The sequence below is a fragment of the Electrophorus electricus genome, chromosome 1 (genome assembly GCF_041902795.1).
Source record: "Electrophorus electricus isolate QZ-2024a chromosome 1, ASM4190279v1, whole genome shotgun sequence".
Lineage (NCBI taxonomy): Eukaryota > Metazoa > Chordata > Actinopteri > Gymnotiformes > Gymnotidae > Electrophorus > Electrophorus electricus.
This window is the reverse complement of record NC_137497.1, coordinates 20,835,262-20,858,720: the sequence shown is the minus strand read 5'-3', so window position 1 is coordinate 20,858,720 and position 23,459 is coordinate 20,835,262. Positions and strand designations below refer to the sequence as shown.

At 39.8% G+C, this 23,459-nt stretch overlaps 1 protein-coding gene across 17 annotated transcripts in view; it reads right to left on the bottom strand.

Annotated features, from left to right (window-relative positions):
- The window catches only part of LOC118241397 (uncharacterized), a 15,753-nt gene extending 6,037 nt beyond the window's left edge, over window positions 1–9,716 (bottom strand). For 10 of the 17 annotated variants that reach the window (XR_014123170.1, XR_014123177.1, XR_014123181.1 and 7 more), the window contains exons 1-8: window positions 9,653–9,716; window positions 9,003–9,056; window positions 8,650–8,702; window positions 7,946–8,153; window positions 7,461–7,507; window positions 6,917–7,095; window positions 5,408–5,440; window positions 4,986–5,005 (exon numbers count right to left, since the gene is read on the bottom strand). Coding sequence is in view for 1 of the 17 variants with exons in the window: in XM_081712448.1 (XP_081568574.1) it covers window positions 4,986–5,005; window positions 5,408–5,440; window positions 6,917–6,971 (108 nt within the window). In the remaining 16 variants the exon portion in view is untranslated. Of the gene's footprint in view, window positions 4,390–4,985; window positions 5,006–5,407; window positions 5,441–5,832; window positions 7,096–7,460; window positions 7,508–7,945; window positions 8,154–8,649; window positions 8,703–9,002; window positions 9,057–9,652 lie in introns of all 17 variants that reach the window. The other 7 variants (XR_014123171.1, XR_014123176.1, XR_014123179.1 and 4 more) reach the window with 3 other exon arrangements.
- Window positions 9,717–23,459: the final 13,743 nt, after the last annotated feature.

Below are 23,459 nucleotides of genomic sequence, written 5' to 3'. Positions count from 1 at the left end.
GTGAGTGTTGTGTGCGTGAGACAAAGTGAGAGTGTGTGACAGAGAGAGATGTGTAGCGTGTATGTGTGAGAAAGAGAAATGTAGTGTGTGTAAGAGTATTTGTGTGAGAGAAAGCGAAAGGTGTAGAGTGTGTCAATGTGTGTGTGTGTGTGTGTGTGTGTGTGTGTGTGTGTATGAAAGTGTAGCGGTTAAACATTTTAATAAATTGTCAGTAACAGATGATAAGGTTAATTGGGGCACGACCCTGATTAACAGGGACATTTTTTAATGAATTTTAAATAATTTATTAGTGATTAATAATTCAGTCTCGAATCACGAGAGTCGCCAATCTGATATGTCATTATTGCGGGCGTCTACCAAACATTATAATATAACTCTGGGCTCGCAGACGTTATAATCAAAGTATGTTTATTGAATAAGCAGAGATAAGAAAAACAATCATTGACTAGGATTCTATTAATGACCAGGAGTGTCTAGTTCACTAGACTCACTATAACTATCATAACCATGTGAAAATGATCACTGATGATTTGTGGTGAATAAAAGTAGCTAACTAGGCTAATAACGAAAAAAGAAAAGTGAAACTGTGTTAAGCAACCTGTGGGAATGCCCAACCAGCAATCTACTACTATCTAATCAACCAAACAAGACCAACGAATTAAACTTATTAATCAAACAAGAGTCGTGGTGAGAGAACACGAGTGAAGTGTAATAGATGTGTCAGGGGGAAAAGGGGAAACCATTGAAGCAGCTGAAGGGGGAACTAATTCTAGGAGTGAGGAGGTTGTATCACAGGTGAGAGGAAAGAGTTAACTAATCTAATCTGATGTATAAACAAAAAAGTTACTAAAGTTACAACCGGTAACATAAAAAGGGAAATGCCTGTTCTCACGACTCACTGGCGCTCGACCACGTAAAACCGTCTTGGTGGCACAGAGAGAGAGAACCAGCTTTCCATTCCCATATACACTGCACACATTGAACATCTACCTGCGTTGGTGTGTCCATTTAATTTTTTCTGTGTGCTTCCTCAAATATTTTAACTGTTTGTGTACATCTGTAACAGTGAGTGGTAAGGAGGCAGACGTATGTGCGGAGAAGAGCGAGCTTTATTAAGGGCAAATCCAGAGTCGTAGTCGTTAGGATAGTCCAGGGTCATAGAGCCAACACAGAGATTTACATGGATACATTATAAACCAAAACACATGAAGGCAAACAAGGGAAGCAAGCAGTAACAGAGGCTTGGAAACACGAAGGCTAAGACAAACAGTCAGACTAGGATACACAGAGTACAAACTTACAGATACAGATATGGGCTTTCAAAAATATCCAAACATTCAAACATCCAATACAACCACATTTAATAAACAGCCAAGACACAGAGAGTAAGACAGGGTTTAAATCAGGAACTTAACAAGACTAGAAACAAGGAACAGGTGTGGAAAACAGATGAGGGGCAGAGAAAATGAAACCAAGAAATGGAACAACTAGGAAGTAAAAGAAAACAGACACGATTGGGAAACCACGGAGACAGTGACGCCAGGAGGGTGGACATACGTGACAACATCCAAAAGCCAACATGAAACACACTGCTGATATGATCTACAGAGTCATACACAAGTTTCAGACTCTCTCTCCTGGCACCCCAAACTTCATAATGGGAGATTTTAATCATTGTAATATGAGAGAGACTCTCAAAGATGTCCAGCAGTACATTACCTGCCCTACAAGAGGAAATAAAATCCTGGACCATGGTCATGCATCTATAAAAATGCCAATAGAGCATCCAGGAACCCTCACTGGCTGTATGTGACCACCACACTGTTTATCTGGTCCCAGTATATAGACCATAGACCAGTATATAGATGCTGTTACTGGGAGGTGGAGTGGAGTGAAGATGCTGCTATAGCAGTGACATATAAAGGAATTAGCAGGAAAGGAGTCACAGATGACTGTGTGTTTGGATTCAATGTAAAGTCCTAGAGTCTGTACTGCTATGACAACAGTTACACTGTCTGGCACAATAAGAAGAGAACTGACATCTCTGCTCCCACCTCCAGCTCCAACAGAGTAGGAGTGTATCTGGACTGGCCTGCCAGCACTCTGTCCTTCTACAGTGTCTCCTCTCACACACTCACACACTTACACACATTCCACCCCACATTCACTGAGTCCCTCTATGCAGGGTTTAGATTTTGGTGGTCTCATTCCTCAGTGTGTGTGAGAGAGCTAGGATAGCCTCCTGTGTCCTGGAGCAACACCAGAGTCTGCAGGGAAACACACACTCCTCTACACACACAACTGGTGAACATCATAATACACACATCCTTGCTGAGTATAAAACACATACCCACACACACACACGTTACATCTCTCGCAGTATACACTACCTCACGAACACACACACACACACACACACACACACACACACACACACACACACACACACACACACACACACACACACACACACACACAATGCAATCATAACCTCACTGTGTTAAACTTGCTGTACAAATCTACACATTAAACATGGAACTCTTTGGAAACTGTGAAAGGTTTTTCATTTTGTTTTCTGTGTGCTAGACTGATACAGGTGCAGATGTACACAGTATGAGTGTAATGCCTAAAGGATTTTTACAATAAAATACTGGCAACACTCAAAATCTCATACCATAACACCAAAACAGCACACACTGCTGAAACTGGTACCTCCACAGATAAATAAACCAAAAACAACTATCCAACAGCTGAATAACCCCTCAGCCTCAAATTCGCCACAGCCAATTAGCCATCACCACAAATTACCCCACAGTCCCTCATTAACAACCAAATCAGCCAAATTGCCCTCAACAAATTCCCCCACAGCTTAAAAACCCCTCAACAACAGTTACACCATTACACTAATAGCCCTCAATCACAACTACCCCAACAGGTAAATACCCACTCATCCTCAACCACCCCACAGCCATAGCAACACACTAGCAACAACTTGACACTCCATCGTAACCACCTAGCAAGACCATAGCAACCAATTGGGAACCCATAGCAGTGACCTGAGATACCACAGCAACAACCTAGTGAGACCATATCAACCACTCTGTAATACCCTAACAACCACCTGGGATACCATAGGAAACACCTATCAAGATCTATAGCAACCACCTAGCAAGACAATAGCAACCACTTGGGACTCCACAGCAACCACATAGCAACTACCTGGGAATGGCTCAACAGTATTTCAGGATTTCATTTTATATGTAAACTGCATTTGATATTTCACAGTATCAACATTAAAAAAACACTAAACAACCCCTCATCCTCAACTACCACTCAGCCATTTAACCCTCAACCAAATTTACCCCCACAACAAAATATCCCACAACATTTACCCTAGCAACTCCATAGCAACATCTTGGCAACATCCAAAACAACCATCTAGGGACTCCATAGCAACCACCTATCAAGACCATAGAAGCAAATTGGTAACACCTTAGCAACCACATTTATTATACTAATAGATAGTCCATGATTTAGGTCATATAAAAATAATAAACTGATTTTTAAATCTACCCTACATAAATGCTGTTTAAACATGATATTTTAGCTGTTGAGACATATTGTAGTCAGCTTTTAATCTAATGTCACCAAGTTGCCCCCTTTCATTACTGTAACGTCACGGAAGGGCGTGGAGCAGGACGCACAGACTTCTCATGGCTTGTGAAACATTTAATGACACAAAACATAAAGACGATGGTGGCACTCACAAATAACATTAACAACCAGCATAGACACACTTAACACTAATGACTTTAACATTAACACAAGCTAGTCAAACAAGGTTACTAATATCACATTTGGACGCTAACAAACAAACATCAACACGCTACATCAACAATGACCAACACACTGCACACTTTGACACGGGTTTATATACATTTAGACAAGGCGAGGTGCAGGTGTGTGCAGGCGTGGCCATAAACACAGATCCTCCCGCTGCACGTGGCGGGCCAAACCACGTGACTCGCGGAGGCGAGCGTTCCATGACAGTTAGCAGTTACCCCCAGTGTTTCTATACTTGTCATTTGTCTTTTTTCTAATGTCACTGTGTGAGAGCCAAATAATTTCCCCACATTACGTCATCATTGTATAAGAGCCAAAATTCTTCACAGAAATGCTTGAGTCAAATTACTTCATTTAATTCATCTTACATTCAGACTCGCCACAGTTGCTCTGGTGGCTGAATACTGAAGGTTTTGCATTATCCCTGCACATGTACATTGAGATGGTAAAAAGTCATGACAGTTTTATGAAGTGTTTAAGATGGAAAAAAAAGGCCAAGCCACAAATGTAATTCTTGACACTGAGATGACGTGAGGTAATCTGAAACTACAGAAATATAAATGTGGACATCAGTGTACATTTACAGCATTTGGTGACTTACAGAAGTGCTTTGTAGTCTCTATCAAATACAGATGCTCAGGTGAAAATAGAGAGGTAAGTGTCAATAATACTCAGGCTAAAGTCCAGCATAGAGGGGAACTTGACTGTGGACCAAAATTTCATAATTATGTTATGCGTTATCCGTTATGAATTAATATGTTCTTAGTGTGTTTACCCTTTTATTAGCAGCAAATACCCTGAGTATACATATGCATTAGGGATCCCTTGCGTTACATGTGTTTAAACAGAATCCAATATGACATATGACCAGTTGTAAAAAGACTGCATTCTGAAGTTAACTGACTATGCATTCTGAAGTTAGGTGACTAACCAACATGTCTTGCACTGAGTACAGGTCAAGATTCATTGGTCTGTGCACAACAATGCTCATATGATAAAAGCATTTAAATTTCATATATGTATTGTTAATTTACATGTTCAAGTACACTGATATTTTCATATAATGAACAATCTCAGTAACTTCAGAACCACCCTAGTTATGCAGAAATGGAACCCCAGTTATGCAGAAACTTTCTACTCACTTTTAATGGAACTGGCAGACCTATGGACATACAAACACAAAAGAGAAATATTTAAACTTATGAAATGTCTAAAACAATACGTTTTATCTTGCAAACAATGTCTATTAACTAAATGATACTAAATGCTTGTAAACATTTTATGTGATTTCTTTCAACTCATATGACCCTGCTTTATATGAAGAGTGCATTTTGAACAGTTACTGAAAGAACGAATGAGCTGTCTGGTGCTTCCATATACACCTATAAGTTAATTTATTACATCTTGATCTACTGACTGCAGGTGTAATGGCAACCTGCAAACAAGCATGAGAACAGAAACACATTCATTTCCATCATGTCATACTAAGGTCACTCCATACAGTACATAATTAGGCCCACATGTCAATGATATGAATTATGAATTTGTATCAAATTGCACTTACACAAACCGTCAAGTGTTTCACCAGCTGTTAAACCTGCAAACAGTGTAACAAAAGACAAACAAAATAAGAAATTTGACAAAAAGTTACCTTAATAGGCTACAGTATCACTACTAACAGCTATAGCTAAATACTATAACAGTCACAGATTATTATGAAAGCTTCATCTTACTTTTAGGTGTCACGGTACGGCCCCTCCCCCCCTCAAGTCTGCGTGCGTGTGTGTGTCTGTGTGTTCGTATTGCCACGCCCTCTTGTGTTGTGCACCTGACCCTTGTTGTGTGTAGTTGTCATGAGTGTATATAAGTCTCGTTTCGTATCGTCAAAGTTGTCGGTGTTTGATCCAAGTGTTAATACGTGTATGTTTAATGTGTAAATAAAACGTATGCTTATGCTCGACGTGCCTCGTCCCCGCAACACCGACCTACCAAGGATGCCTGGGAAAGGCAAAAAGAAGAAGGGAAAGAAGGGAAGTCAATGCCCTCCCACAGCACGTGTAGCGAGGTCTCCCATGGTCCTGGGCACCCTCCTGACTCCAGGTGCAGATCCAGGTACGGAAGCAGGGGAGGTGTATGGAACCCCCGGCGGGGGACCTGGACTAGTACAACGCCTTCCAGTACTCGGAGTCGGACTCTGTGGACTCATACTGTCCAGCGGAGAGGCCTTCCCTCATCCTGGCCTCGCTCCAAGGAACTACCGGGAGGGAAGAACCTGCTGAACAATTTTGGGGGGGCCCTGTGTATGGTCTGGGATCGAACGGCGCAGAGTCCTGCAGAGAACAGCCGGATCAGGAGGACCGCTACTGGGAGATGGAGTCTGCTGGGTCCTACGATCCCTATCTGGACGATCATATGGGAGACACAGATTATGGAGAGACAGAGGAGTGCAGCGACGTCTGTCTGCAGTCGGAAAGTTGTTCCGATTGTGAGGAGGAAACTTCTATGGAGGTAGAGTACCCTCATAGGGATCTTCTCTCCCATGGCGACACCAAAAGTTCACACAGCAAGGAGCCTCCAGCACCCAAGGCACCGCCCAGGACACGCCGCCCAGGTGCGAGCTAGCGAACAGAGGCGGCTAGCAGGGAGGCACTGTTGTCAAATATGGACACTCCCCCGCTTGAGGCGAGGAGCTCTAGAGCGTATGCACCTACGCCGAAGCCTTGTACAGGCAAAAAGGCAGAGGCACCAGTACCAGAACTGGGACAGTGGCCGCTACCTAGGCTGGCGAGGGACACTTCCCACCAGGATGGTCAGTCTTTGACCCAGCCGACGACTGGGGGACTGGCTGGAGTTCCTCCCCCCTTCCCTGGGCTCTTGAATTTGTGTGGGGTCATTCATGTGCCTGTGCCTGTCATCGTGTCTGTCCCGATTACACTAAATGTACCGGTCGATTTGTTCCTCTTTGTGCCTGTTAGTGTGTGCGTCCCTGTCTGTCATCGTCTTGGTCCCTGTCTTTCCCCCGCTGCCCTGTTTGCGCTGGCCCGTGGCGGGTTGTCTGGTCCTTCAACGTCACCTTTTGGCGTTGGTCTCGGGGCCGCAGCCCGGTAGGCTGACGCGCCAGGAGTCATGCCCTTGAGGGGGGGCTCTGTCCCGGTATGGCCCCTCCTCCCTCAAGTCTGCATGCGTGTGGGTGTCCTGCTTAGCCCCCGTCTGTCACATTAGGAAATATGAAGTTTAACGCTATCTGTGAACCTATGGAAAGAGAAACACACCATTATCTTAACGCAGTGATTATAAAAGCATAATATTAACAAAGGGCTGAGGCATTGTCTCATTTACCCAGATACAAATAGGCTTTAGCTAGTTAATATTTTTGTATGCGTACTGTTATGTACCTGTCCAAGCTTCTAACTGCATTTTACAGAGTTCAGATCATCAATGGTCAGTTTCTGAACACTGCTAACCAGGCATTTGTTTAGGTTATAAACCATTTTCAACAAAGTGTTAGCACTGTCATGGCAGTGGCATGGCTGTGAAACATCAGTAACAGTAGTGTTGCCGGGGTTTCATATGTGCCAGTGTCATTGGTAGGTTAAGAAAAATAAAATACTGCTGACCTGTGATCAGAAATGGACGAGTCATAATGTACTAGATGATGGTTAACCTAAACCGTGTATGGAAACAGACAGGATATAGTCTTTAGCTGTACATCTACAAGCTGTATCTACAAGGTAGGTGTTTCTATTAAGGTGGCTGGAGAGTGTATAGATTTTTGCTGGTTGGCCAGTGTAACTTGCAAAAACAAGCAATTTTGTGGAATACTCTCTTATGATTCAGCCAGTAGCCAATTAGGTCTCATTTAAATATCTATCATATTGCTTTGCATTGGCACATGGAATAAGTAAATTATAGTTGTGTAGACATAAAATGATTGATAGCACATTCCTGAGTCAATTTGGACTTGTCCCAAAGGTACAGCTGCTGCTATACCTTGTAAGTTTATTTTGGCTAGCCCATAAAAATCTTTAGTTTCTTAATCCTTTTCCACCTGCACCTTTACAAACTTACAATTTAGGAAAAAAGAGAGAAAAAACTGACTTACCTTCATAGCTGTATGGGTAGTGGAACTAAACTGAATGTCTTCTTTGTTTTTTTCTAATATAGAGATGGCTGATTTCCAGGTCATCCGACAGGCTGATTTTGTGTAGTGCAACTTCTCTCCAGAGAGACACATGCGTGCTTTTTTCCTGGAAGCAGCCCAAGTGGTCGGGCTGAAACGGCCCCATCTTTTGGAGTTTTATGGTAGTCAACTTTAAAAAACAAATTAATAATAAAAAGACGAGGCTATTTAACATAACATTAATTGCTTTAATACATAATTAATAGACCACATCCAATTACATTCTCAAATACTGAAGATGCCATTGTATTAAAAGGCAAAATCAACATTTGCTGTGGTGCTTCCCTGACTCACAGTTTATGTAAGAAAGTGTATTGTTAGCCATATGATATTTGGAAATGATTTCATAGACAGTATTTATATAAATGTTCTTAGATACAATATATAAAATTCATTTACACTCTGCTATTGTGAGGACACCAATGGACAAGATCTAAACAGTCAATCGAGTTTAGAGTTTAAAAACAAACATTTGTGCAAGTATCATGTTTGTCATTTCAGTAATGGTTTGTTAGGGTCGGTATAAGATATGTGCAGATTAAGATTAAGGTTAAATTGATTTCTTATGACACTAAGGGTCATAGCATATATTTAATTAGGCTAATATTTTTACAAATAATACTTACACTGACAACCCTCCCTGAGAGTGCACACTAGTCTGCTTTCCAGTCAGGAAGGTCTTTATAGGTTGGGGAGGGAGGACAGACAGCATTGCGGTATTATACTTCCAGATCTGAAGATACTGTGACTGTGGATGGACTGAAATACATTTTAGAGCTGCCATATTTTTTCTGATAAATTGTAGCTATTGAAATAAGACAACCAATTCGATGACAATCATCATTTTTTTAAATGGGCCACTACAAAATGCTCCCCGTCAGAGCGAGCACAAGTAGCAACCCTCTTGGTGGACTTAACCAGCACACCTTCCACTAATGTGTATGTCTCTGCTCTCTCAGCTGTATATGTAGCCACTCACCTCACCCTCACAGGCGCTGGCCTGGAATATGGAGATGCCAGTTTGGAAAACATTCTAAGGGATCAAGAGAAACAAACCAAAATTAATGCTAAAATTGATGCCTAAACATTTTTTAAATCAGCATTAATGTACATTACTCAGGACTGTGTCAATAACATGTGTTTGAAAATGGAGCTCCTTTGACAAAAGGAGCTTCTTTGCAGTTAACCAGATAACTCTGTATCCCCAGCTAGTGAAGCTTAAGTGCTATTTAATTGTTGTTTGAAATAACAATCAGTCATTTTCAGTAGCACAGGTCATTGTACCGCAAATGTTAACTTCAGATGAAGTGGAAATAAATGGAGGGTAACCACAGAAAAGAAGAAGAGATCATCACTCACTAAATATAACTTCATTCATTCCCCCACAACTGATAACCAAGATGTCTGAGAGAAAACATGCACTGTGTCCGACACAGACAGGTTAACGAGCAGCTAGTTAGCTCGGTCTGTCGGCCTGGCCACTAACTTCGCCCATTAAATCTCGCTTTTACAGTAAAGTGTGGACGTACAAAGATGGGGAATAAAAGCCATAGAAAGAAATTGAGCGCAACACTTAGAAAAAAACAAATTGAAGGGAAAATGTAAAAAAGGGAGCCTGGCTTCACTTACCAAATGCTGTAAGTCAGAAGTGTGGCAGGATGCTGGGACAGCAACGGGAGAGCCAATAAAAATTGGAGAAGCACATTGGAACAGACCAATGGTGCTCTGCAGCCTTTTGGAGAATACTGGAACAGGCCAATGAGAGGACGCAAGCTCTCTGGAACATACTGGAACAGAAAATCAGGGTCAGTGGAATGAGTCAACATGTGGAGACCGACAGACCCACAAAAGATAAAGAAAATAAAACATGATAGAACCAATACACTGACAGAAACACAACTGGGAACAGGTTACAAGGCAACAACATGAAATGAAGAACACAGGCGACACGAACAGTGAACATGATAGGACCTTAGTATAAATGGAGGCTTAGTACAATGAAAACAAGCTGAGTGAACAATAACCAGCGACAAGACTGGAGAGACACTAGAAATATATACACGAGTTAACAAGGAATATACACACACGAGTTAACAAGGAAGATACACACGAGATAACAAGGAACAACTAGAAACAGGACAAAACAGGCAGAACAACCAGACAAGGGGGAGTAACAGAAAAATCAAAACAAAGAAGCTCATGGAAAGAAAACCAAGTTGTAAAGCCAAAACAGAGCTTGACAGGATTGCTAAAGTGACCGAGATGACAGGGAGGGGACAACCGTGACAATGCAGAGTAATAATAATAATAATTACTCAGATATGCAGGAATATACAGTGCAATAATAATTACTCAAACATGCAGGAACATACAGAGTAAAAGTTACTCAGGCCTACAGGAACATATAATTATTCAGTCATATAGGAAGAGTGTTCCAAAGTAGGACACTGAAGGCACTGACGTTTATACCTAAAATGTTTGTTGAAAGACATTTACTCTACAACACAGTGCTCCAATATTCCATCATCATCACCATCATCATCATCAGTCTTTTCACCCTCGTTGAAGCACACTGGGATGTGACGCAGCTTACATATGTAGTACAGACCTCATCCTGTATCTCATCATTACATATGTAGTACAGACCTCATCCTGTATCTCATCATCATTACATATGTAGTACAGACCTCATCCTGTATCTCATCATCACTACATATGTAGTACAGACCTCATCCTGTATCTCATCATTACATATGTAGTACAGACCTCATCCTGTATCTCATCATCATTACATATGTAGTACAGACCTCATCCTGTATCTCATCATTACATATGTAGTACAGACCTCATCCTGTATCTCATCATTACATATGTAGTACAGACCTCATCCTGTATCTCATCATTATATATGTAGTACAGACCTCATCCTGTATCTCATCATTACGTATGTAGTACAGACCTCATCCTGTATCTCATCATTACGTATGTAGTACAGACCTCATCCTGTATCTCATCATCATTACGTATGTAGTACAGACCTCATCCTGTATCTCATCATCATTACATATGTAGTACAGACCTCATCCTGTATCTCATCATTACATATGTAGTACGTATTAATACTACTATATAGTAGTATTTATTTAGGTAGTTTGTTAGTTATTTATGTATTTATTTCCAGCTTTTAAAACTGTTCTGTTGCATCGAAAAGCATGACATTTGTTGTTTCAATAAAAGCAACTAATAAAACCAAATGGACTGTTGTGCATGTCATTAAAATCTCATTGCTGATTTGGGTACATACATCCAGGGTTTGGCAGAATACTTTGATGGTTGAATAATGTGATGTATTCTATTACAATACATAAAACAGTAATTTATTCAGAATACATTTAGAATGCACCCAGAACACATCTTACTAAGTCACATTTAAGAGCAAAAATATTTTATATATTTTAAATTGAAGTTCTAAATTGTGAACAGCTTATCATTAAACAAAACTGATAAAATGCCATCAATTTATGACTTTAGAAATTAAAGAATTATAAATCATTATTATTATAATAGTGCTCTTATAAAATACTCTACCTTATTTGATGGTAAAAGTTAAGTGTTCAAACTTCAAAACGCTTTTTCTCACTATTTCCAGTCTATTCTGTGGTGACGTAAACATTGTAGAACGAATCAAGCACGAGCACAAATCCATTGGTTTCATTTCTGAAGCGCGAGGTTCAAGTGTGACATTTAGCGGTGAGTTTAAAAGTGTTTGTATGTCGATTTACTTCTGATTACCGTCCAAATATGCGCGCTAGCTGTCAGAAAGTCTGTTTTATGAACGCAACTAGGCAACTGCATAGATAATAAGTTAATATGTAATATTTAGTGCAGCTGTTTTAAAGTGTGCATGTCTGCTAAGAACTCTGGTTGGTCTCGCGGACTGTTGAACGGGTTCATGTGTTCATTTAGGGACTTTAGCTCGTGCACTGAGCGATAGTAGCTGTGCGCTTTGTTCCCTCCGCGTGCTGTTCTGCCTTCTTATGCTGCAGTTCAGTAGATGGACTGTGTGTCTCCTGGCGTGCAGTTACCTCAGAGTAAATGCGTTTGGTAGGAGATAATGTCCATGTGGCGTACAAACCTTTATTGCTATTAAATAATAATAATAATAATAATAATAATAATAATAATAATAATAATAATATTCAAAAGCACTGCCGCACTCTGTGATTAGCCAGTGGGTTTCACTGCCTCTATTTTTTATCCCACATTTGTCTCCACAATAATATTTGCGAGGTCGTTAGATAAACAGCCCAAGTACGAATGTTGCTACAAAAACTCAGCGGTCACTTTATTAAGAACACCTGCCTTGCACATACAGTAACTGTCTACTTTAGTACATACTGTAACGCTTGGAGTTAGTCCTGTTTAAATTATACTCCAACCCAGATTAGCAGATCTTTGGAACTGGTAGAGAGAAGCCTGTGAAGCACGTGGAGAAGATGCGGACCAGAATCACTCAGTTTAGTAGTAAACTTGCTGTTTTATTCACCGCGTGACACAGGCTCGTTCCTGGAGTATTGTAGACAGCTCATACATGAGTTGTAAAAACATCCACAGCTAATAACGCGTTACTAAAGAAGTAAATAATGATGAATTAAGATCTGGGTCCAGCAACGTCCGTCACGCACAGTACAAAACCAACTCTTCCGCGTGGGCAACGTGCACACGCCTTTTACGTAAACGTAACTTAATTAAGGGGACAGTCCGCAAATTACTGACCGTTACAATAATCCTGTTTTATAGGTGCATTACAGACTAATTGATTCCACATGTTGCCAGGAACAGTTTATCAGCCCAGAGAAAAACTGTTTCAGGTTTATTTCTGTGTTTGTCATGTACATTTAAGGCTGGTAACAGTGCATCCACTGGCGGACAGCTTCAGGTTTTCTGGGTCATCAAGTCTTTAATTAGCTGGATCAGATGGGAAACTGTGCAGGGCGGTGGGTCCCCAGAACCAAGGTTCAGAACCTCATGTGTTAAGAATATTCAGACAAGCTTCATTTGACATGGCAACGTGCGGTAATGTAATCGTTTCCTGCGTTCCTCAGTGATTTTACTCTCGCCATGCCAGTCATTTTACCTTCTGCAGCATCAGTAAGAATTATTGCACTGTTTTCCTGCTATAAACGGCTGTTTGCTGTAATCTCAGGGGTTTTTAATCCCGGGCAAATATCCAGGGTTCACATATCAGAGTTTGGGCGCTTTTTTCACCCATCACGGAAGTGCTCGAGGAGGCAAATGACTTCTCAGAGGTTTTAAGTAAATTCCCCTACACATATGCAACCTGCTAGTGTTCAAACCCAAGTCATTACTATAAGCGATTTCATTAAATAACAGAATTCTGTGCACATGTGTGAAAAATATTTAATGGTTGTGACCAACGAAAGCTACGCATCACACGTGGATGTTTTAGTGAGACAGTAATACGTAAATCCAGTAGCCACTGACATGTCTGTGATTTATCCTGAGGTTTCTGATCCTGTGTGCGAGTCTGTCATACACTCTAGAGGTCTTGTGGTAAAGTTGCTTTACGTACACATGACTGGAAAATGAGTCCCGTCTGATTAGTACTTTAGTGTTGCCAGAAATATTAATCACAGCATGACTGCTGGGAATAAGGGAACTGAACAGTGACACAACGTACTGGCAGGCAGGACTGTGATGTTCTGGACCCTGGACTAACCCCCTCTGGTAAAGGAGGATTACTGTGCTGCTGAGGTGTAGTGGGGTTTATTCCTGTTTCTCCTGTTGGATAGTCTCCTGTTGGATAATTTTATGCCAGGTGCTGTAATCAGGGTACTGTAAATAAGTGACTTTTTTTCCTAATAGTGATCACTCTGCTCCTACCTGTAAAGTACTGACTGGGCTCTCCTGTCTCCTCTGTACAGTACTGACTGGGTCCTCCTGTCTCCTCTGTACAGTACTGACTGGGTCCTCCTGTCTCCTCTGTACAGTACTGACTGGGTCCTCCTGTCTCCTCTGTACAGTACTGACTGGTTTCTCCTGTCTCCTCTGTACAGTACTGACTGGGCTCTCCTGTCTCCTCTGTACAGTACTGACTGGGCTCTCCTGTCTCCTCTGTACAGTACTGACTGGGTTCTCCTGTCTCCTCTGTACAGTACTGAGTGGGTTCTCCTGTCTCCTCTGTACAGTACTGACTGGGTTCTCCTGTCTCCTTTGTACAGTACTGACTGGGTTCTCTTTTGTCTCCTCAGACATGCTGAGCAGGTGTGTTCTGCTGTTACAGCTGCTGACAGTCATAGCTGGTAAGTGGACAGAACAGGTTCTCTCAGGTCATCAGAATTTCATCCATGACTTTGGTGTGTTAACCAGACTATTGTACCTGCTTGACCTTTATCTTTATTTAATCTTCTTTATATTTAATAAAATTATTATTAAATTAATTAATAAATTCTGATGGTTGTTTTTAATAATTCATTTTGCGCTGCACAGCGTAAACAATGCCGTCCATTTTTATAACATTTAAATGGATAAACATGTTTACTGCATTGCTGCTATTCATGAGAACTGTACTATATAACTCACTGTGGATGCTCGGCTCCTTGTACCTACAGTGTCTGTCTCACTCATAGACCCCATTCATAGTCACAGTGATCCTTTACTAATAATGTCGTAACCCTTTCTTCAGAACACTGAGAAGGTTTAGGCTGCTATAGGCCCGCCCACGGAGTGAGAAACATAAAATTAATTAATTTCATTGGACAGATTCCCTATCATTTTGCTAATAGACTTGCATTTCAGAACCCTTTAATTAAAAGATCACCAGAATGGTCATGTAGACACAGACATAGAAGGCACAGATGTCCCTGCAGCCGTTCTAATGAGCAGTATCATTCATTTCTGCTCTTACATAGAAATGCATCTTTGAGTAACCAAGAATATTTAAGTAGCCTGAGTGAATGGATGATATTTTTAATTTTACTGTATTTATAGAGAGAGCATGATACCAGTTTTTCTCTGATACTGATGTCTTGCATTTGAATATTGCCTGATAGCAATACAGATCCAATATTTTTTCTTTAAAAGCCATTGTGGCACTGTGGTTCAGTTGTGTAGGGAATTATTTAGTGTGGGGTGTATTATATGTGTATAATTATATATTATATATAGATACATACACTGTATCATGCATGAATATGATAGATAAAATAAATAACATTCTAAATAATAAATATTGTTTACAAGTTGATATTTATTGCCTTAATATGTAATATTGGGTCATTTTCCTCTATAAATAAATGACAGTCTAATATTTGGTTTAATTTGTTTGATTTGTTTCTCTTTATCTTTCAGGACTTGTTTGACAATCTGATGAAGTTTTAGTTAAAATATTTGCAGAAATGTAGAAACTTCTAAAGGGTTCACAAACTTTCAAGCACCACAGTAACATTTTAAACTCTTTTCTTAATGCGTCTTTCAGGCTCTTTTCCTTCAGTAAAGGTGAATCTTCATGATGCTGCTACTCTCCCCTGCACTCAGACGTGTTCTGGTCTGGTCACATGGACTTTATATCATAAACCACATGACATACTGGCACAGTGTAACCAGACATCCTGCCAGTCAGAGGAGGGATTTCACATGTCCCATGATCAGTACCTGAAGGGAGATCTCTCCCTCACCATCACTGATGCTGATTACACTAAGAGGTCCTTGTACACCTGCGCCTGTAAAGGTCAAGCGATCTGTGATGTGAGTCTACAGATAGAGGGCAAGTGTCCTCGATGGATTACCTAGTTATTGTTACTAAACCATTATTTATGTAGACAAAGAGAACTTTATTTATCTTGGGTATATAAGGTAGAACATGGAAAACTTCACAAATATTAGATATCTGGGGAAAAACAGAAGGAGCTTGTATGTAAGGTGTAAATGTTTATATCAGATTTGCAGTTCTGAGGTTACATGGTCAAATCAGTTGTATATTACATTGAAGTTTCCAATTGTTTTTTCCACAGCCTGTAATTCTTCAGTTCAGATTACGCTTGGTGAACCTCTGGTGCTGGATTTGCTCATATCAGAGTCAGTGGAGGTGATTTATAACAGTACAGGTACAGATGCCTCCTCTAGTGGACAGATCTGCACAGTGGCTGGACACTCACTGAAGTGTAAACCTGAATACACTCGGAGAGTGTCGCTCATCTCTGCTGTGGAGCTGCAAGGAACCACAACATCTGATAGTGGAGTTTACAGCATCAGAGACACTAAGCATGAAGAGATTATACAGACATACACAGTTACTGTGGAAGGTAAGTGTGGTTACTGTGATTTTAATGTTGCCTAGAATTACTATGTTGGGGAGGGGGTTGTGCATAGTATTAGTAACTATGTTTACATGCACATACGTGGTTCAGTATTAGTTTGACTATGAATGCTAGGATCATGTAAACAGCGTGGACTGAGTGTCATAGTTTGAGGTCTTGGTCTTAATTGAGGTCCTGTTTATCTAAGCATATCCCCAATAAAGCATGTGGACCTGGTTGATTTTCACTGGACTCTTTGTGGTGGATTCTCACATGGACACTCTTGGATCCAGCCACTGATGTTTTACGGCACTTTGTGTGATGCCTGCTTACTGATACCAAAACAATCATGAGTGTTTCTGTTTTAAGGTGTTAGAACCCTGTTTGCATTATGGGTAGGGTTGTTTGGGTTTGTTTACATTTATCTTATAGTCTGTGGCTCCTCCCCTTCTTGATGCTCCTCCCCTCCACCTGATCAAGTCTTCTGTTCTGTGCTGGACTTGTGCTGGGCTGCTGTGTTGTGTCTTGATTGGTTGTCTTATTCTACCCTTTGCTGAATGCCCGGGAAGAAGCGAGAGACAGAGATTCATCTCTACTTTTGCTGTGGCTGGTTTTGTTTGTTCAGTGAGCATTGTTTGCTGATTGTTGTGTTTTTGGTCCTCTGCTGGTTAAATCATTCTAACTTATTGCTTTTCTGGGAATATTTGCTGTTGTACATGACATTCTGTGTATAGAGTATTATAATAGTCCTGTGTGAATTGTTGTCAGGAAATAGGGAGTTTGATGCCTTTTTTATTTGCTCCATTCTTTACCTGTGTTTATTCATTTTTGGGAGTTAGGGAAGGATATTGTACTTAATATTGTTTGTGTTCAGTTGGGACAGTTGTTTTGGGCAGCAGGGCTTGGTGGTTCGCATGTTTGCCTCTCAGCCTTCGAGTCCCTATCTGGGTGGAGTTTCCATCTTCTGTCTGCGTAGATTTCCTCTGGGTTCCTCCCAAAAACATGGAGGTTAGGTTGACTGGATCCTCTAAAACTGTCCTGTATCAATGTGAGTTGTGTATGCATGTAGATATAGATGTGTGTGTGTCCCAGGTATGGTTCGTGCTCTGTGTGTGTGTGGGTGTGTGTGTCCCAGCTATGGTTGGTGCTCTGTGTGTGTGTGTGTGTTTGTGTGTGTGTGTCCCAGCTATGGTTGGTGCACTGTGTGTGTGTGTGTGTGTCCCAGCTATGGTTGGTGCACTGTGTGTGTGTGTGTGTGTGTATGTGTGTCCCAGCTATGGTTGGTGCACTGTGTGTGTGTGTGTGTATGTGTGTCCCAGCTATGGTTGGTGCACTGTGTGTGTGTGTGTGTGTGCCAGCTATGGTTGGTGCTGAGTGTGTCTGTGCGCGTGTGTGTGTGCGTGTGTGTGCGCGCATGTGTGTGTCCCAGCTTTGGTTGGTGCTCTGTGTGTGTGTCCCAGCTTTGGTTGGTGCTCTGTGTGTGTCCTCCAGCTATGGGTGTTGCTCTGTCCTGGTCTTAAGCTCCTCCCCTTCCCCTGCACCCTGCAGTCCTGTGGGTTCTGTGGTTTCTGATAGAGAGAACATTGTGTGTAAATTGGCTTCCGCTTCTCATCTGTCTACGAGTGATTTGAGAATAAAAACTGATTTCTGCCTGTAAAGTGTCCTTGAGTTTGAGAATGGCGCTAAATAAATGTAACCAACTAATAATAATTTTTATTTCTAGTGTGGCTTATGGTTTTTTTTTAGTTTTGCCTTGTCTGCTCCTGAAGCTCAACCCTCTACATACGACCCTCAATAAATCAACAAACACTTCACCCTCAATATCACTGTTCAAGTCTCTCAGTGCTGTAGCACCTGAAGACCAGACCAGGTGATAACAAGGAGAAGGGCAAGACGCCGCAATACACCATCATAAATATAATCCCATAGTCCATTATAATCCTGTTTGTAGAGGGAATCAAGGAAAGGAGTTGTGATATTTTTAGATTTAATGTAGTTCTCAATAACTGCAATACTACATTTAATGTAGTTCTCAATAACTGCATTACAGCTCCAGAATGGCATCTTGTCATCTTAAGAAACCCTAGTAGTGTGATTTTATTTTTTAAAAATCTATAAACTCACACATTGATAAACCTTATTGTGTCATGAAGAGGGTGTTTATCATTGTAAAGTCAGACTGTGCTGCTGTACATGTAAATGAGACAGAAATATATAAATATCAACAGACTAGTCTTTAAAACAGAGTCCTGGTTCTCAAAGCCATAGTCCTGCTGTTGTGTGCACATAAATGTAATTACCTAATTGCGCTGTGTGTTAATATGTAGTATTCAACCCCCTGCAGATTTTGCAGGTTTACACATTTGGAGTTAACTTAGCATTGTGAAATTTGGACTGTAGATGGGCCTGGACATGTGAAATGCACTGCATCAAAATGAATGTTATTTCTGTTTGCAAAATAAAAAAAAAAAAAAAAAAAGAAAAGTTTACCATATGGTCAGCTATTATTCAACTGCTCAAACCACCAGAATTCTGTTTGGCTCCCTCAAGTATTAAGAAGTAATTGAGGTATTAAGAACAATGAGCTTCACATGCTTGGATTAATTTTCTATATTTTCCCGCCTTTTCTGACTATAAAAGCCCCTCCCTAAACAAGTGAATAGCACTCATACATGGTCAACATTGGAAAGACTAAAGAGCATTCCAAGGCCATCAGAAACAAAATTGTGGAGGGTCACAGGCCTTCCCTTAACAAAATATTGTCCTGTCTCATGTTTTCAAGCAAGCTGCGTCTAGTGGCCCAAGCAAGGTATACAATACTTGGATATACTTTTTCCATCTTTTCTGGATAACGTAAAATAATTTTGGTCCGGTATTTCAGAAAATGACAGTAGACAGATATCGGAAGATGGTCATCACTAAATCTATCTATTTGAGGGAAGGCTAATATTCTTAAAATGAACTATGTACCCAAAATTAATGGTCTACTATAGTCACTTCCACTGGAGCTCCCTCTGATATATTTTTAATAATTTGATGCTCTGTGTAAGACATTTATTTGAAATGGGAAAATTCCTTGTATACATTTGGGAAAATTACAGCAAGCTATTGTGAGTGGTTGTCTAGGGCTACCAAAACGTTTATTTTATTATTTTACTTTAGCGTTAGACATTTGGCTCACTGGCTGCCCCAGTCTTAAAGGTCTGTCCCATGGTATGGAATTCACTATCAGCCCCACTGCCACTTTTACACTATTTGTAAATAAAACCTGTGGTTTCAAATTTGCAAAACATATAGAATAAAGATATGGAATAACACCATATGTTTAAATATAATCCCTATTTGAATGGATGCTCTAATATTTGGCTAAACCCAAGGTTAAGATGGATATATATATATATATATATATATATATATATATATATATATATATATATATATATATATATATATATATATATATATGAGTGACATTTGCTCCGCCCTCTACTTACCCTCAGGTGTTCCTGTACGAAAGTATTTTTCTGAAGTGAAAGTATTTTCTGAAGTGAAAGTATTTTCTGAAATGAAAGTATTTTCTGAAGTGTCGTTTTTTAAAGTTGAGCGGACTGGAGATACGCGTGTTTAAAGGTATTTCTAGCTAAATTAATTCTGTTTGATAAAATGCTATATCAGTGCAGTTTAAATCAGCATGTTTTGTGAAATCATAGTTCCGTGTTTAATTCGTAGGCCATTTAATCCCAAAGGTGGATTAAAGGTAAAGATTAAAGTCCTGCTGAAGATACGCAACTAAAATGGCGGACACCCAGTACGACTGCATAGCTATATTTAAAATAACTTAACGGGGTCAGATATAGATTGTCAGTTATTGTAAATCTGGATTTTAAGTCGTAGTTGGTCAGTGATCTTTCCAGACGGCACTGACGTTTCTACGCTTGTTTCGAGTTTCTGAAGCGCAGCGTTTTGAAACACTGATCTGAAGTGTGGCTCGAAATGGCCATGTCACGTGACCACGGCTAAACGAAGCTTGTGTTTCTACAGGTGTGATACAGAACCTGCCGCTCCTGTCTTTGACTGAAACAAACCTGATCACACATCTGTCTCAGTCACACATTCTATTAATGCTTATAAGTCAAGAAAACACACCCAAACTTTGAGGGTTTGGTGAGAATAGAGAATTTGAGAGATGGAGAGATTCAGTGTTGTCTAGATAGAAGGTTATTGATATTGATATTGAGTGATAGGCTAGTGAGAGACATCCAGTGAGCAGTAGTTAGGATAGATATAGTGACATTAATATATAGAAAGTGTGTATAGAGAGAGATCCTCTGGTTTACTGACAGGAGTGATGTGCTGTACATCCACACATTTATATAATGGTAAAAACACCTGTGTATGCCAGCAACAAGTGTTCACTGTGAATTAAACTTTTCCAATACTGAGGAGGTAATTTGGGAAGAGAAGAAGCCCCAAAACATATATCATTTTAAAATATAAATCTTATAATAAAACTGAAAGTTTGTTCCTTTATTTTACTTTATTGATCTTCATTATCCATAATCATAATTATTTACATTCACAACCCTAAATTGCTCAAGTTGTGTTCAGTCAGAATTGTAACTCGCTTCGGATAAATGTGTCAGCTAAATGCCATAAATGGAAAGATTTCTTCGTTTATCAAGTCATTGAGTCAGTTCTAGAGATTTGTCACTAGATGGCACCCAAGTACCAGTTACTGTATATTGGTCTTACTATAGGCATTACAATCGAAGAAAGGCTTTTCTGTGTATTGTGCATGTTGTCATTTACAAACAACATTGACATTTAAAGTAATATCTGTATTTGTGTTTTAGACCACACATTGGTGACACAGACTTGATCTCATAGCATTATATAATATTGGGTAACCTATTCTCTACTTCACAGTTCCGTAACATCAAAGTCCATGCCTGTTATTACAACTTTGAACTCAGTATGGCTTTAAGTGTTCTGGCCAACACACCAGGTTGAGCACAGTATAAAGCCAACCAGTGCCAATCATCCCAGTTCCCTACAGTAGTCTTTACTACACTTTTGAGACCTTGAAACTATTTTCAACACAACTGCTTCAAACATCTCAGTGTTTCACAAGCCTCACTTTTCCCACCACCACCTATAGTGTACTGTAAATGTAGTGAACTGATGTACACTGATTAAGGACAAAGATACCACACCTATAGTGTACTGTAAATGTAGTGAACTACTGATGTACACTGATTAAGGACAAAGATACCACACCTATAGTGTACTGTAAATGTAGTGAACAACTGATGTACACTGATTAAGGGCAAAGATACCACACCTATAGTGTACTGTAAATGTAGTGAACTACTGATGTGAACTGATTAAGGACAAAGATACCACACCTATAGTGTACTGTAAATGTAGTGAACAACTGATGTACACTGATTAAGGACAAAGATACCACCACCTATAGTGTACTGTAAATGTAGTGAACTGCTGAGGTACACTGATTTAGGATAAAGGTACACTCCAAAACAATGTGCACATATTCGGACCGTTACAGAATCTGATTGCTGAGATAAGTTTCACTCAAATATGAAACCTTTATGTTTTTGTCCACATGTATTACACATTACGTTGCATACAGCACAAGGTTGTTTAACTGATTAAATATAATGTATCATTGCACAGACAGAATGAAGGTTTCCATATTTCACAGGACTGTGGGGATTGTGAACCAGCACTGAAAATCTTTAGAAAATCAGTAATCAAAAATAATCTGTATATAATATTAATTCATTAATACTAGTGGTGTCAATCGATTAAAAAATTAATCCAGTTAATCACAATAATACACTATGATTAATCATTATTAATCATGAAGTTTAACATTTTAATACAGTATTACAATATTAGTATTTGATTGTATTTTGGGGGATTAAACAAATTCATGTGTAGTGTTGGAATAAAGGAATGCATGATAAACTGGTTAAAGGAATCCTTTTTTTTTTAACATCTCAACTTAGTTGAATAAGAAGGAAGCTTTTTAAAATGAAACCTGCCGTTCAGCTGTTGTCTTCGGATGTTGTCTCCTCAGTCATCATATTATCTGTGGTCACCCCTGTCAGTAATTCAGCCAGGTAAAAGGAAGAAGCTGGGCTCAAACCTGGTAATATGATTAATTTGCGTAAATAAATTTATGTGTTAATGTTTCCAGATTAATTATGAGTGTTAAGTTGACAGCCCTAATAAATACTGTTGAAAGCATTAGGATTCCAGTTTCCCACTGTGTGAAAACAGTACAGTAAAAGGCTTCCATCTTCCCCTGTGGCACTGTGAGAAGCATTTGGATTTATGATTGGGCATCATGGAGATTTATGATTTAAAATGTTTGAAATATTGTTACATAGAACTGTCAAATGATGGTGCACAGCTTTATGGTTATTTTTAAAGATTACTCTAAATACATTCAGTATGACTTATTGTTTTTATGTATGTAGTGAAGTATGTAACTGACTCCTCTATTGTATTCAGTATTCTGCTGTCATCACTGTTTCAGTTGTCCACCCACAACTGATCAGTGATTGTGTTTTATGTTTGACATCATGTGTTTGACATCATATATATATATATATGTTTTTGTTTTTTTATATATGTTGATGAGTTTTGTCAGGCATTGATTCAGTGTTGATTCACTCTGTGTGTATGAACTGTTGACAGGGAGCAGAGAGCAGCATCTCCAGTGTCCAGCTGTGTGTGTGTGAAGAGGAACAACTCCATGATGGGGAATCATAACTCCATCAGTGGAGGAGGAACCTCTGACCCAAAGTGAGTATATTTTTGTCAGTAATTTAAGGTCTACACCATTTTTACACTTTTAAGCTCATTTGTAAGCTGTGGTAAGGATGATCACTGAGTGTTGATGGCCATTTATCAGGATGGTGAGGTTTTATTAAACACTCAGCTGGGGTTGTGTAACCTGCACTCTACTAACCTGCACAGTACAAACCAGAGGAGTGTGCGGTGCTACTATATAATTGGGTATATAGTGTGTCTATATTTTGAGCTGTTATGACTGTGTGGCTGTAACATAGGGTTTGAGTGTTAAAATTAAA